This window comes from Mandrillus leucophaeus, unplaced genomic scaffold (genome assembly GCF_000951045.1).
Source record: "Mandrillus leucophaeus isolate KB7577 unplaced genomic scaffold, Mleu.le_1.0 Scaffold530, whole genome shotgun sequence".
NCBI classification, from domain to species: Eukaryota; Metazoa; Chordata; class Mammalia; order Primates; family Cercopithecidae; genus Mandrillus; species Mandrillus leucophaeus.
The window spans coordinates 1,200,655-1,212,873 of record NW_012105698.1 but is presented as its reverse complement, the minus strand read 5'-3'; the positions used below and the strand labels follow the sequence as shown (position 1 = coordinate 1,212,873).

At 48.6% G+C, this 12,219-nt stretch overlaps 1 protein-coding gene across 1 annotated transcript in view; it reads left to right on the top strand.

Annotated features, from left to right (window-relative positions):
- Nucleotides 1-10,819, top strand: part of PECAM1 (platelet/endothelial cell adhesion molecule 1) — a 111,725-nt gene extending 100,906 nt beyond the window's left edge. The window contains exon 15 of the mRNA XM_011997113.1: nucleotides 9,469-10,819. Coding sequence (XP_011852503.1) covers nucleotides 9,469-9,488 — 20 coding nt within the window. The 3' untranslated portion in view covers nucleotides 9,489-10,819. The remainder of the gene's footprint in view (nucleotides 1-9,468) is intronic.
- Nucleotides 10,820-12,219: the final 1,400 nt, after the last annotated feature.

Below are 12,219 nucleotides of genomic sequence, written 5' to 3'. Positions count from 1 at the left end.
TGGGAGGTGACTTGGGGCACATCCAACCTGATTACTGTGGCTCTGGATGGGTGCTGAACCTTGCTCTGGGCACCAGCCATGCATATGGAGTCAGAGAGGCCCACCTCCCCATCACAGAATCTGTTCACTCAATGTCCATCTTTTACTTTTTTGTTGCTGTTTTCTGTTTTTTTTGTTTCTTTCTTTCTTTTTTTTTTTTTTTTGAGACTGTGTCTTGCTGTGTCACCCAGGCTGGAATGCAGTGGCATGATCTTGGTTCACTGCAACATTTGCCTCCTGGGTTCAAGTGATTCTCATGCCTCAGCCTTCCAAGTAGCTGGGATTGCAGGCACGCACCACCACGCCCAGCTAATTTTTGTATTTTTAGTAGAGACAGAGTTTCACCATGTTGGCCAGGCTGGTCTCGAACTCCTGGCCACAAGTGATCTGCCCGTTTCAGCCTCCCAAAGTGCTGGGATGACAGGCATGAGCCACTGCACCCGGTCTACCTTCTACTTTCTATTTGCCTGGAATTCAGACTTCCAGGGTGTTGCTTAAGGAGGCAGAAACCCTAGTCCTCACCTCATCCCCTGCCAGCCAGTATACCAAGAGTGACTGGGCTGAGAGTAGCCGTGACAGGAAATGGCTGAGAAAGAACCGAAGAAAAGGAGGCCTCTGTGCCAAGTCTCCCATGGGAGGAAGAGAAGAGCACTTGAGGATCAGTCCCCACCCATCCTGTGAGGCCCAGAGCCAGTGAGGCCAGAGGGCAGTGCCAACCCTACCCCTAGGGAGCCATTTCCTACTTTGGCGTGCAAGATGGTAAAAGAGTATCCCATGAAAAAAATGGATGCTACCTCCAATTCTACTTTGGTGGTGACTGCTCTGTTACCAAAAAAACAAGAACTGCAAGTGTGCGTGGAGTGGGTGTTCCATCAGTATTTGAGATTTTAGCATTGTGTCTTTAGATTGCTTTAGAAAATGCTGACTTGAGGTTCTTTCCCTGTTGGGAAGGAGGTTCCAGAGCCCTTGGGAGACTAGGAGGTTCCAGGAATCACGGGATCCTTTGGGTCCTTGCAGGTCAGATTTGCGTTGAGGGTGCTGTCCCCAACCTCACTCAATGCATGGAAGTTGACACAATGGCTCAACATTACCGTTGGGCTGATTCATCATTTGGCTATTGACGCCAGCCTCTGGCCCAGCCAGGACAGAAAAAGGGCCTCTGAGGAACTTCTGGCTCTGTTCCCTCTATGGGGGAGGGGCAAAGGACTTGTGATAAGACAGGGTGTTAGGGTGAGGTGGACTTGGGGAAACAGGATATTTCTAAATTAGAGAAACAGAAGGGTTGTGACCTCCGCTGTGACAGATGGGCCCTGAGCCTGCCCAAGGTCCAGGAAGAACTGTATGTGGGCTTGGGGCTGGCTCTATACCGAGGCCCCTTGGCATGCTTTTCTCGATAAGACTGAGGACCTATGGCCCTCCCACCATTCCCTCCACCACCTTTGAGAACAGCAACCATCCCCAATGCCCGCATCACCTCTTGGGGTCTCCCCCAGGCAGCAGGTGAGGTTCCCATGACTTCTCTGTCTTCAAGTCAGGGTCCACAGTCGGCTGTTTGGGGATCTGCCCCAACATATGGGCCGCTGACCATTGGGTGGGGTCCTGGTCCTTTCCAGAAGGGCAAGCCATACCCGTCACTTGCCTCTCATAGTGAAGACCATCTCTAATGAATGCAGGCAGGGATCACCCACCACTCATGCAGAGCTTCCTGCTCTCATTGGCTTTTCTCACCCTCACTGTCCTCTTGCTGACATCTGGTTGGGACCGTTTGCACAACTGCAGACTGGCAGGGCCAGGCAAACACAGCATGTCACCTGCCAGGAAGGTGGTGTGAGGCCAGGCACGGTGGCTTATGCCTTGTAATCCCAGCACTTTGGGAGACTGAGGCAGGTGGATCACCTGAGGTCAGGAGTTTGAGACCAGCCTGGCCAACGTGGCTAAACCCCATCTTTACTAAAAATACAGAAATTACCCGGGTATGGTGGTGGGCACCTATAATCCCAGCTACTTGGGAGGCTGAGGCAGGAGAATCGCTTGAACCCAGGAGATGGAGGTTGCAGTGAGCGGAGATCACGCCACTGCACTCCAGCCTGGGCGACAGAACTAGACTCTGTCTCAAAAAAAAAAAAAAAAAAAAAAGAAGGTGGTGTGGGCTCCTGGGCAGTTGAGAAGAGGCTCCTGAGGGGAAGGGGAAAGAGTTGCCCAGATCGGCTAAGAGCATTGGCAATGCTTCTGCCTCCTGCTCTGTTGAGTCTGCTCCTAGAAGGGATTGACAAAATAGTGTGAAATCTAGAAATAGCTTTATTCCCAAAGAGGATACTGGTGGTATTATTGAAAAGAGCAAAAACTGGGAAAGAACCTATATTTTTAAAGTAAGGAATTGGTGAAGTCAATAGTTGCACATCCATTTAACAATTATTTAGTAGCTAATTGGACAATTATGCTTGAGAAGTTACCGGAAAAAGTTTATAAAGCCATGTTACATGAAAAAGTTAAGTTATAAAGTGGCATATACTGTATAATTATAACTGCTCCCCTGCCTCCCTGCCCCCCAAAAAGTCAAATCATAGTGGAAAATGACTAGAAAAAAAAAAAGCATCAACAGGGTTTGGAGAGTGAGGCCAGAGATCATTTTTATCTGCTACTTCCTACTTTCCCATAGTTTTCATTTTTTTTTCTTAAAAAAATATGTGCTACTCTTTTTTTTTTTTTTTTTTTTTAGACTGGAGTGCAGTGGCGCAATCTCGGCTCACTACAACCTCTGCCTCCCTGGTTCAAGTGATTCTCCTGCCTCAGCCTCCCGAGTAACTGGGACTACAGGTGCCCACCACCACGCCTGGCTAATTTTGTATTTTTAGTAGAGATGGGGTTTCGCCATGTTGGCCAGGCTGGTCTCCTGGCCTCAGGTGATCCGCCCGCCTCAGCCTTCCCAAATGCTGGGATTACAGGCATGAGCCACCACGCCTGGCTATGATACTACATTTTAAAAAAACTGTTTAAAATATTAAATGAGGCCGGACATGGTGACATAGCCAGCACTTTGGGAGGCTGAGGTTGGCGGATCACCTGAGGCCAGGAGATCGAGACCAGCCTGGCCAACATGGTGAAACCCCATTTCTACTGAAAATACAAAAAAAATTAGCCAGGGGTGGTGCTTGCCTGTAATCCCAGCGACTTGGGAGGCTGAGGCAGGAGAATTCCTTGAACCCGGGAGGCAGAGGGTGCAGTGAGCCGAGATGGTGCCACTGCACTCCAGCCTGGGTGACAAAGGGAGACTCTGTCTCAAAAAAAATAAAGAAAATTTTAAATGAAGTGCCAGGGACTTTATATGCATGTCATGTGGAGCTAGAGGGTCCCGGGGAACCTGTCTTTGCACACGGGAGCCAGAAACCACTAAGGGCACTGCGGGCTGATGTCTCCTGGCTCTTGCCTCCTCCCTCTTTTCTTGGCCTGCTCCTGCCCCTGTGACGTTGTTGGGGTAGTTGAACTGGGTTCTTTGCATTGCTCACTGCCATGTCATCCTTTGTTTTGCAGATGCCATGGAAAACAGATACTCTGTAAGTACATATTTCATATACATTATATTTAAAAGTACTCCACTGAACAGTGAAATATTTCCAGACTCACCCACGTCCTGCATTCCCACGAATTCTTCCCCACTCCCTAGTCTGTTTCAGACCAGGAGCCCTGGGCTTCTCTGACTAGCCTTGGCCAGTTCCGATTTTGAATATTCTCTCTTGCAATTTCCATCATTACATCTCAGCCCACATGTGAAGGGATTGGGACTCTAGGGTGCTTAGCACCAAACAAGCAAAGCACACATTTCGATTAATGGCAGAGTCTAGGCTCTGGAAGTGAGGCAGATCTAGGGCGTATGCTTGGAGGAGTGGAGAAGCTGACAGCTCAGTGCAATTTAGCCGATACCAATTACCCACTACACACCAGGCCATCAGCTACAGGAGACACACAAGGTTCTCCTTCTCAGTTCACCTTCTGTTGAGGGAATCAGACATGTGATCACTTATCACAAAGCAAAGTGAGCTATGCCAGAGCCTATGGGAACACAGGAGAGAGACCTGGCTAGTGGCCTCTTCCCCAAGGAATCATTTGGATGGGCCGTGAAGAATGAATGGAGTGATGGCAGCATCGAGGGAGAAAGATCAGCAGGAGCACAGGGGTGAGGGATGACCAGCTTCAAGCAGCGTGGGATGGGAGAAGAAGAGTGTGACAGTGACAAGTGACGGGAGAAAGATAAGTCAGGGCTTAAATCCAAAGGACTTACATGCCTTGTCTTGTTAAGAAGTTTCATTCTGTAGGAAATAGAGTTAGGAATCTGCTATTTGGCAGATGGGAGGGTTTATGAAAGACACAGAGGCCCACGTTCAACTTTTGCAAAGACCTGTCTTCCACTCCCAACCTTTTTGTGAGCTACCCAGCAATGCAGGAGTTAACTGGGCAGCTAATATCTTAAGAAATGAGGCATTTGCCGTATAAACTTCTTTTAGGTCTGGGAAGAACCTTCGGCAAGATTTCTGGTAGCTCTTCCAGTGGGCCCCTGGCTTCCTTTGTTTTGCCCATGTCTGGACTCTTGTAAAACAGAGCTCGTTATGCCTTTGACAGACAGGAAGCCACTGATATTCCTTTTATGGAAGAAAGCTATGAATTTAAGGAAAAGAGGAATGAAATGAATGGTTGTTTTTTTGTTTTGTTTTGTTTTGTTTTGTTTTTTTCTAGCCAAAACCCACTCAGACTCCTGAAATCAGAGACTCTTGTGTCACTGGGACAAGGAGCCCAATTGACAGATGAGGAAACTGAGGCCTGCGTTGGTAGAACAGCGTGCCTGGGGCCACCTGGATAGCTAATAGAGTGAGGAATAGAGCCCGGGCCTCTATACTCCGTGGCCAGTCCTCTGTCATGACAGAGACTCCTTCCAAGACGTGAAGTTGCTGTTCCAGCAATAATCTCTTTGAGAGAGTGGAAAATGAGGTCTTTGCTCCCTGGGCAGTGCGGGACACAGATGTGTTCTCCTGGAGCGATAAACATGGCTGGGTCCACCCAAAACACCCTGTAGGACCAACTTATTTACTTTGTCTTGGATCCAAAGGGTGTCTCTGGACAAAGGCTCTGAGCTCCAGGCCAGACAGAACTTTCCCCAGAAGCTGGCCCTTGGGCATCAAAATCTGCTCCCAGGATGGTCCTGAGAGCTCACCCATGGCTGGTCCTGTCCCCCCAGAAAAAAGAATAAAGTCATCTGGTGGGAGCACAGGGTTTCCAGCCATTGGGAAAGGAATTTTGAACCTTTAAGCAAATGGGTTTTGTTTATAAAAGAAGCAGGTATAGCTTCCCTAATAATCAGCTGGTGTGGGTCAGGAGAAAATTAATTGAATTGCCTAGTGGGGAAATGGGAGGAGATTTCCTTCCTGAAATCAAACCTGGCGATCATTCCCAGTTGTTTAATGGCCGTTGCCTCTGAAAACATTGGAGGAAATATCTTAACAATGAGATAGCCACTTAGCCAAAGACTAATTTGGTATTGTTTGACTTGCTTCAATGGCACATTCTGACTTCATTTTTCCTCTGCCATTTTTACCTTGTTTATAAATTGTGTGTGTGGTCGACGCAGACAGATAGTGTGGAAGAGAACACCCTGTACTTAAATGAAAGGGGTGAATCTGGACCTACGACAGTCTTGGGATCTTGGAGAGAACCCTGCCTTCTTACAGAAAGAAAGGCAATTGCCAGCTATAGCTCGCCTCCCCACTTCCTGGAGGCCAGGAGGCAGCTGGGCTACAGTGGAAACTGCCCAGGTGATGGCATTAGGGGATGGGAGGGGAGCTCCAGTTTTCCAGCTGTCTTTTGGGTGATCCTGTCTTCCTCAGGCTCAGGCTTCCTATTCTATAAAGTGGAGGAGATGGTGATGACGATGATGATAAGAGTAACCTCTTAGGATTTTCTTAAGGATGAAATGAGCAACTGCAACCACCATATAAAAGCTGTAAGCTGCAAACCACCACATACAAGCTGGTTGGTTTCAAGCTCTTTTCATCACTTGGGCAATAGTAGGTGTGGATGGGGGAACTTAACTTGATTTGGCCATGAAATGACCCTGCCACATATGGAGAACGTAGCAGTTGCTTACCCAAGGCATAGGATTCAACCAAGACCAGGCTTTGACTTAGGAATTGGAGACCCACATTAACACTTGACTTCCCGCTTCTTAACCATGTCACCATGGGCAGATTTCTTGGTCTCTCAGGACCTCTGCTTCCTCATCTGTAAACTGGGAATCATAAACTCCCTCATCTGGTTGTTGCAAGGGTTGAATGAGCACCTGGCACAGACCTGGTCTATTGCAAATAGAAGCAGCATTGTGTAGAAGCAGGAACTGGAGATCCCAGAGTGTGTTGAAATCAAAATGACACCATATTCCGGGTACAAGGCAGGGCGATTTCACAGCCGCACTCGGGTGGCTGATGGCTGGCTTCTGATTTAAGCACAGCAAGCCCAGGCCTTGGATGTGAGCGTGTTAACCTTTACTTCGAAACCCCTAAGGCCCTGTTGACTGTGGCCCAGCCCTTCCTGTCTGTGGCTTTGGCTCTGCAATGGTGCCCCAGGCATTGACTGCCCCCACAGAGGGAGAGCGGAGGTGTCTGGGGAGGGACTTGGTCTGGGGCCCGCAGAAAGGCTGGACACTAGAGTCATGTCTCCCCCATCCAGGCGGAGCAGAGGAAACGGAGCAGGGTGGCTGCCAGCACTGGCAGACCTCCAGCCTCTGGGGCCAGCACAGCTTGCTTGGCCCACTCGCATGGGGCTCTCCTGGCAGAGGAGGGGCCAGAGCCTTGGCTTTCTAGTTGGGGTACCTCAGCCCTGCGTCCTGTTCCCCAAGGGTCCTCAGACCCAGCAAGGCTGGAACAAAATGGAGGCACTATCCCAGCTCACCTTGGGAAGGTCCCAAGACCCTGGGTCATCCTCCGGCTCCTGCTCCTGCTTTGCTGAGTTCCACCTGCAGCAGAGTGTCCTGTGCACATGGATTTCCAGAATAGCGGATTTAGATGCTGCCTGCTCTTCAGGGCCCACTGTTGCCCAGGAGTCCCCCTCTACTCTGGTATCTCCCAGCATGCCCTGCTCTTTTTCCCTGCAAGGGCTCCTCCCATTTGTCAAAATCCAATCTTCAGGCTGACTCCAGAGTTGCTTCTGTGAATCCCCCACTGCCCAGCCCAGAGCCCTCTCGCTGCCTCTGAACCCCTTCCGCAGTTTGGTGAGACCTCTTATACCTTCTACTTCATAGTGGTGTTATCAATAATTGGTACAATATAAAATTCTTGGGAACAGCTTCTTGCATCCCCAGCATAGAGAACAGCATATGGGTCAGATAACGGTCCAGGCACTGATAGGTGGATAGGTGACACAAATACCATTTGAAGCTGTTAGAGAGCACTACAGGATGGCAGAAGGAATCCAGGAATCCTTTTGTGGGTGTTTTTTGTTGTTGTTGTTTTGTTTTGTTTCGTTTTTGAGATGAAGTCTCACTCTGTCACCCAGGCTGGAGTGCAGTGGCATTATTTCAACTCACTGCAACCTCCACCTCCCAGGCCCAAGTGTTCCTCCCACCTTAGCCTCCTGAGTAGCTGGGACCACAGGTGCACACCACCATGCATGCCTAATTTTTGGCATTTTTTATACAGACGGGGTTTCGCCATGTTGCCCACGCTGGTCTGGAACTCCTAAGCTCAGGGGATCCACCCACCTTGGCCTCCCAAAGTGCTGGGATTACAGGGGTGAGCTACCATGCCCAGCCAGGAATCCTTTTTGTTAAATTGTCATAAAATATACATAATATTAAATTTACCATTTTCTTTCTTTCTTTCTTCTTTTTTTTTTTTTTGAGACGGAGTCTCACTCTGTCGCCCAGGCTGGAGTGCAGTGGCGTGATCTCAGCTCACTGCAAGCTCTGTCTCCCGGGTTCACACCATTCTCCTGCCTCAGCCTCCAGAGTAGCTGGGACTACAGGCGCCCACCACCACGCCTGGCTAATTTTTGTATTTTTTAGTAGAGATGGAGTTTCACTGTGTTGGCCAGGCTGGTCTTGAACTCCTGACCTCATGATCCACCCGCCTCGGCCTCCCAAAGTGCTGGGATTACAGGCGTGAACCACTGCGCCCAGCAAATTCACCATTTTCAAGTGTATACTTAACCATTTTCAAGTGTATAATTCAGTTGCCTTAGGTCCATTCACATTGCTGTGCAACCATCACCACTATCCATCTCCAGAGCTTTTGCTTTTTCTTTTTAAGTGAAAGCAAGTTTATCAGAGAAGTAAAGAAACAAAAGAATGGCTACTCCATAGGCAGAGCAGCCACTAAAACGCTGTAGCCATTAAACACTAACTCCCCATTGCCCCTCCACCAACCCCTAGCAACCGCTGTCTACTTTCTGTCTCTATGAATTTGACTATTCGAGGTACATCATATAAGTGGAATCATCTATTTGTCCTTTCATGTCTGCCTTATTTTATTTAGCATAATGTTTTCAAGGTTTTTCTGTGTTGAAATACATCAGAATTTCATTCTCTTTTTAAGGTAGAATCATATCATTTTAAAACATTTAAGTTGGACCATCTAAGTTCAGTCCTTCATTTTTAAAATAAAAAAGCAGGCCTCACACAGGTACATCTTATGTTAGTTAGAGGCAGAACTGGAGCTAGAAGCCAGATCTCTTACAAAATTTCCTTTCTTCTTCTGTGGGTAAATGGGGCGCCCTCGGGACTCTGTGCTGGGTGTACATGGGTGCTTGATGAAGTACTTGGTGGACTGATGTGATTGGTGTCCAACACGTATGCTGGGACAGAGGCTATGGTCCCTAGAGAGCAGGCATGGAGAGAAGGAGACATGCATGTGGGCAGGAGCCAGGAGAGGGAGGGTGTCGTAAGCAGAGGTCGTGCCACTGCACTCCAGCCTGAGTGACAGAGTGAGAATCCATCTAAAAAAAAAATTGCTTGCTAAAGAAGTGGTCTCCTGAGGTCTTAAGACGTTCCTGACAGTGTCTAGAGTGGGTGGGAGAGAGGCTGCAGTCATTGTACTGTGGAATTTCACAACTGAGAACCACGCCTAACCAAAATCACGTTCCCTGTTTGCCTCAGTGACACAGCTACGGGGACCCTGGTGGGTGTTGTATTAAGTAAAATTTGACCTTTACTCTGTGCAGATCTGTGAAATGTTGTCTTCTGAGGGGCCACATGCATCTGTAGTGCTGAGGACTCCTTGGGCCTCTAAAGTCACAGAGAACCCTGCAGGGTGGGGGACCAGTGCGTGACAGCCCTGCTTTGCATTTTCTTCGAGAAATGCTGTCTGCCATTTTGTATTCCTCTCCATCAGGGCAATCTTCAATCTTGAGAGGTGTGATCATAACTTGCCTTGTTTCTTGTCGCTGCAGAGAACGGAAGGCTCCCTTGATGGAACTTAGACAGCGAGGCCGGATGCACATCCCTGGAAGGACATCTATGTTCCGAGAAGAGCAGATGATCCCTATATTTCAAGAGCTCTGTGCACTTATTTATGAACCTGCCCTGCTCCCACAGAACACAGCAATTCCTCAGGCTAAGCTGCCGGTTCTTAAATCCATCCTACTGAGTTAATGTTGGGTAGAAAGAGATACAGAGGGGCTGCTGAATTTCCCACCTACCCTCCTTCCACCAAGTTGGAGCATCCTTGGCAATTGGAAGGGCAGAAGAGGAGATCCAGGGCAAACAGGCCATTGGGATATTCTGAAACTTGAATATTTTGTCTTGTGCAGAGATAAAGACCTTTTCCATGCACCGTCATACACAGAAACCAATTTTCTTTTTTGTAGCCAATCACTTCTAGCACATGGCCTGGTTAGAGGCTAGTTTTTTTCTTTTCCTTTGGTCCTTCAAAGGCTTGTAGTTTTGGGTAGTCCTTGTTCTTTGGAAGTACACCGTGCTGACCAGACAGCCTCCCCCTGTCCCCTCTATGACCCCGCCCTCCACAAACGGGAAAACCAGGCTACTTGGGAGCACCGCCTTTGAAATACCGACCTGAAGACACGGTTCATTCGGGCAAAGCACAGAACAGAAAATGAAGGTGGAACAAGCACAGATGTTCTTAAACTGTTTTTTTCTACACTCTTTTTCTTTTCTTCTACCATGCTGAAGGCTGAAAGACAGGAAGATGGTGCCTACAGCAAATATTATTCTTAATTGAAAAATTGAAATGTGTATGTTTCTTACTAATTTTTAAAGATTTATTCCTTGCCAGGGCAGGCGAGGTGGCTCACGCCCATAATCCCAGCACTTCGGGAGGCTGAGGCGGGCAGATCACCCAAGGTCCAGAGTTTGAGACCAGCCTGGTGAAACCCTGTCTCTACTGAAAATACAAAAATTAGCCGGATGTGGTGGCGCATTCCTGTAGTATCAGCTACTCAAGAGGCTGAGGTGGGATAATCGCTTGAATCCAGGAAAGAGGGGTTGTAGTGAGCGGAGATTGCACCACTGCACTCCAGCCTGAGTGACAGAGCGAGAATCCATCTCAAAAAAAAAAAAACAAAAAACAAAAAAAAACTGCTTGCTAAAGAAGTGGTCTCCTGAGGTCTTAAGACATTCCTGACAGTGTCTTGAGTGGGAGAGAGGCTGCTGTCATTGCGCTGTGGAATTTCACAGGTGAGAACCACGCCTAACCAAAATCACTTTTCCTGTTTGCCTCAGTGACACAGCTGCAGGGACCCTCGTGGGCGTTGTATTAAATAAATTTGACCTTTACTCTTTGCAGATCTGTGAAATGTTGTCTTCTGAGGGGCCACATGCATCTGTAGTGCTGAGGACTCCTTGGGCCTCTGAAGTCACAGAGAGAACCAAGCAGGTCTATGTTTTTGTTTTGTTTTGTTTTGAGATGGAGATTTGCTCTTGTTGCCCAGACTGGAGTGCAGTGGCGCGATCTCGGCTCACTCAACCTCCACCTCCTGGGTTCAAGTAATTCTCCTGTCTCAGCCTCCTGAGTAGCTGGGATTACAGGCTGGTGCCACCACGCCTGGCTAATTTTTGTATTTTTAGTAGAGACAGAATTTCACCATGTTGGCCAGGCTGGTCTCGAACTCCTGACCTTTGGTGTTCTGCCCACCTCAGCTTCCCAAAGGGCTGGGATTGCAGGCGTGAGCCACCATGCCCAGCCTAGACTCTTCTGACAATATGATGAAAGCTGTTGGTTCCTTTCCCCAACACACACACACACAGTTGTGTCACGAAAATGTCATACAATTTCCAAGTTTTCAGAGTGGTGGGCTCAGATTGCGGTCAAAAGATCAGACGACCTCTAATGACCTTCACATCTCTGTTGATGATCTGGGGACAGTTGGAGCCCCTGTGTCCAGGGAGTTCCTTAGTCCCTTGCCCTTACCAGAGAAGGGCAATTGCCACGGGAGCTGCAAAGACCCTATTCCTACTCTCGGTGCCTTACTTATGCAGCACAACTGAATTTTTTGTTTTGTTTTTGTTGAGACGGGCTCGCTCTGTTGCCCAGGCTGAGCGCAGTGGTGTAACCACGGCTCACCGCAGCCTCGAACCCCTGGGCTCAAGCCATCCTCCCACATCAGTCTCCTGGGTAGCTGGGACCAGAGGCCTGAGCCGCCATAGCTGGCTAATTTTTTAATTTTTTTGCAGAGATGAGGTTTCATCATGGTGCCCAGGCTGGTCTCGAACTCCTGGGTCCAAGTGATCCTCCCTCCTTGGCCTCTCAAAGTGCCGGGATTGCAGGCATGAGCCACCACCTCCAGCCTGTGGGGCACACATGAGTTTAAAATTACTTTCCCTTCCGCCTGTATTTCCAAGGAGGAAACTTCATGCACAGGGATCTTTCTTAGTGGATTTAATGGCTAAAAGGTCTGTCTGAACCCAGGACGCTGGCTTCAGCCTTGCTATGCAGCTGTGGTAACCCCAGTGTCTAAGCCTGAGGCATCCCAGGAGCACCCACTCCACTTTTCTCGGCCGCGGAACTCATTAGTTAGAGCGCCCTCTTGTGTCCTCAGGTGGTAATTGGTCATTAAAGGACTTAAAACGGTCCTCAGCCAACACACAGAACTTTCCCTTTTCTGACCCCAAGAGGTCAGCCACCCATTTCGTGAGCATATACTGGTGGCCCCATCAGCGTTCTCTGATTGGCTAACTGAACTCAC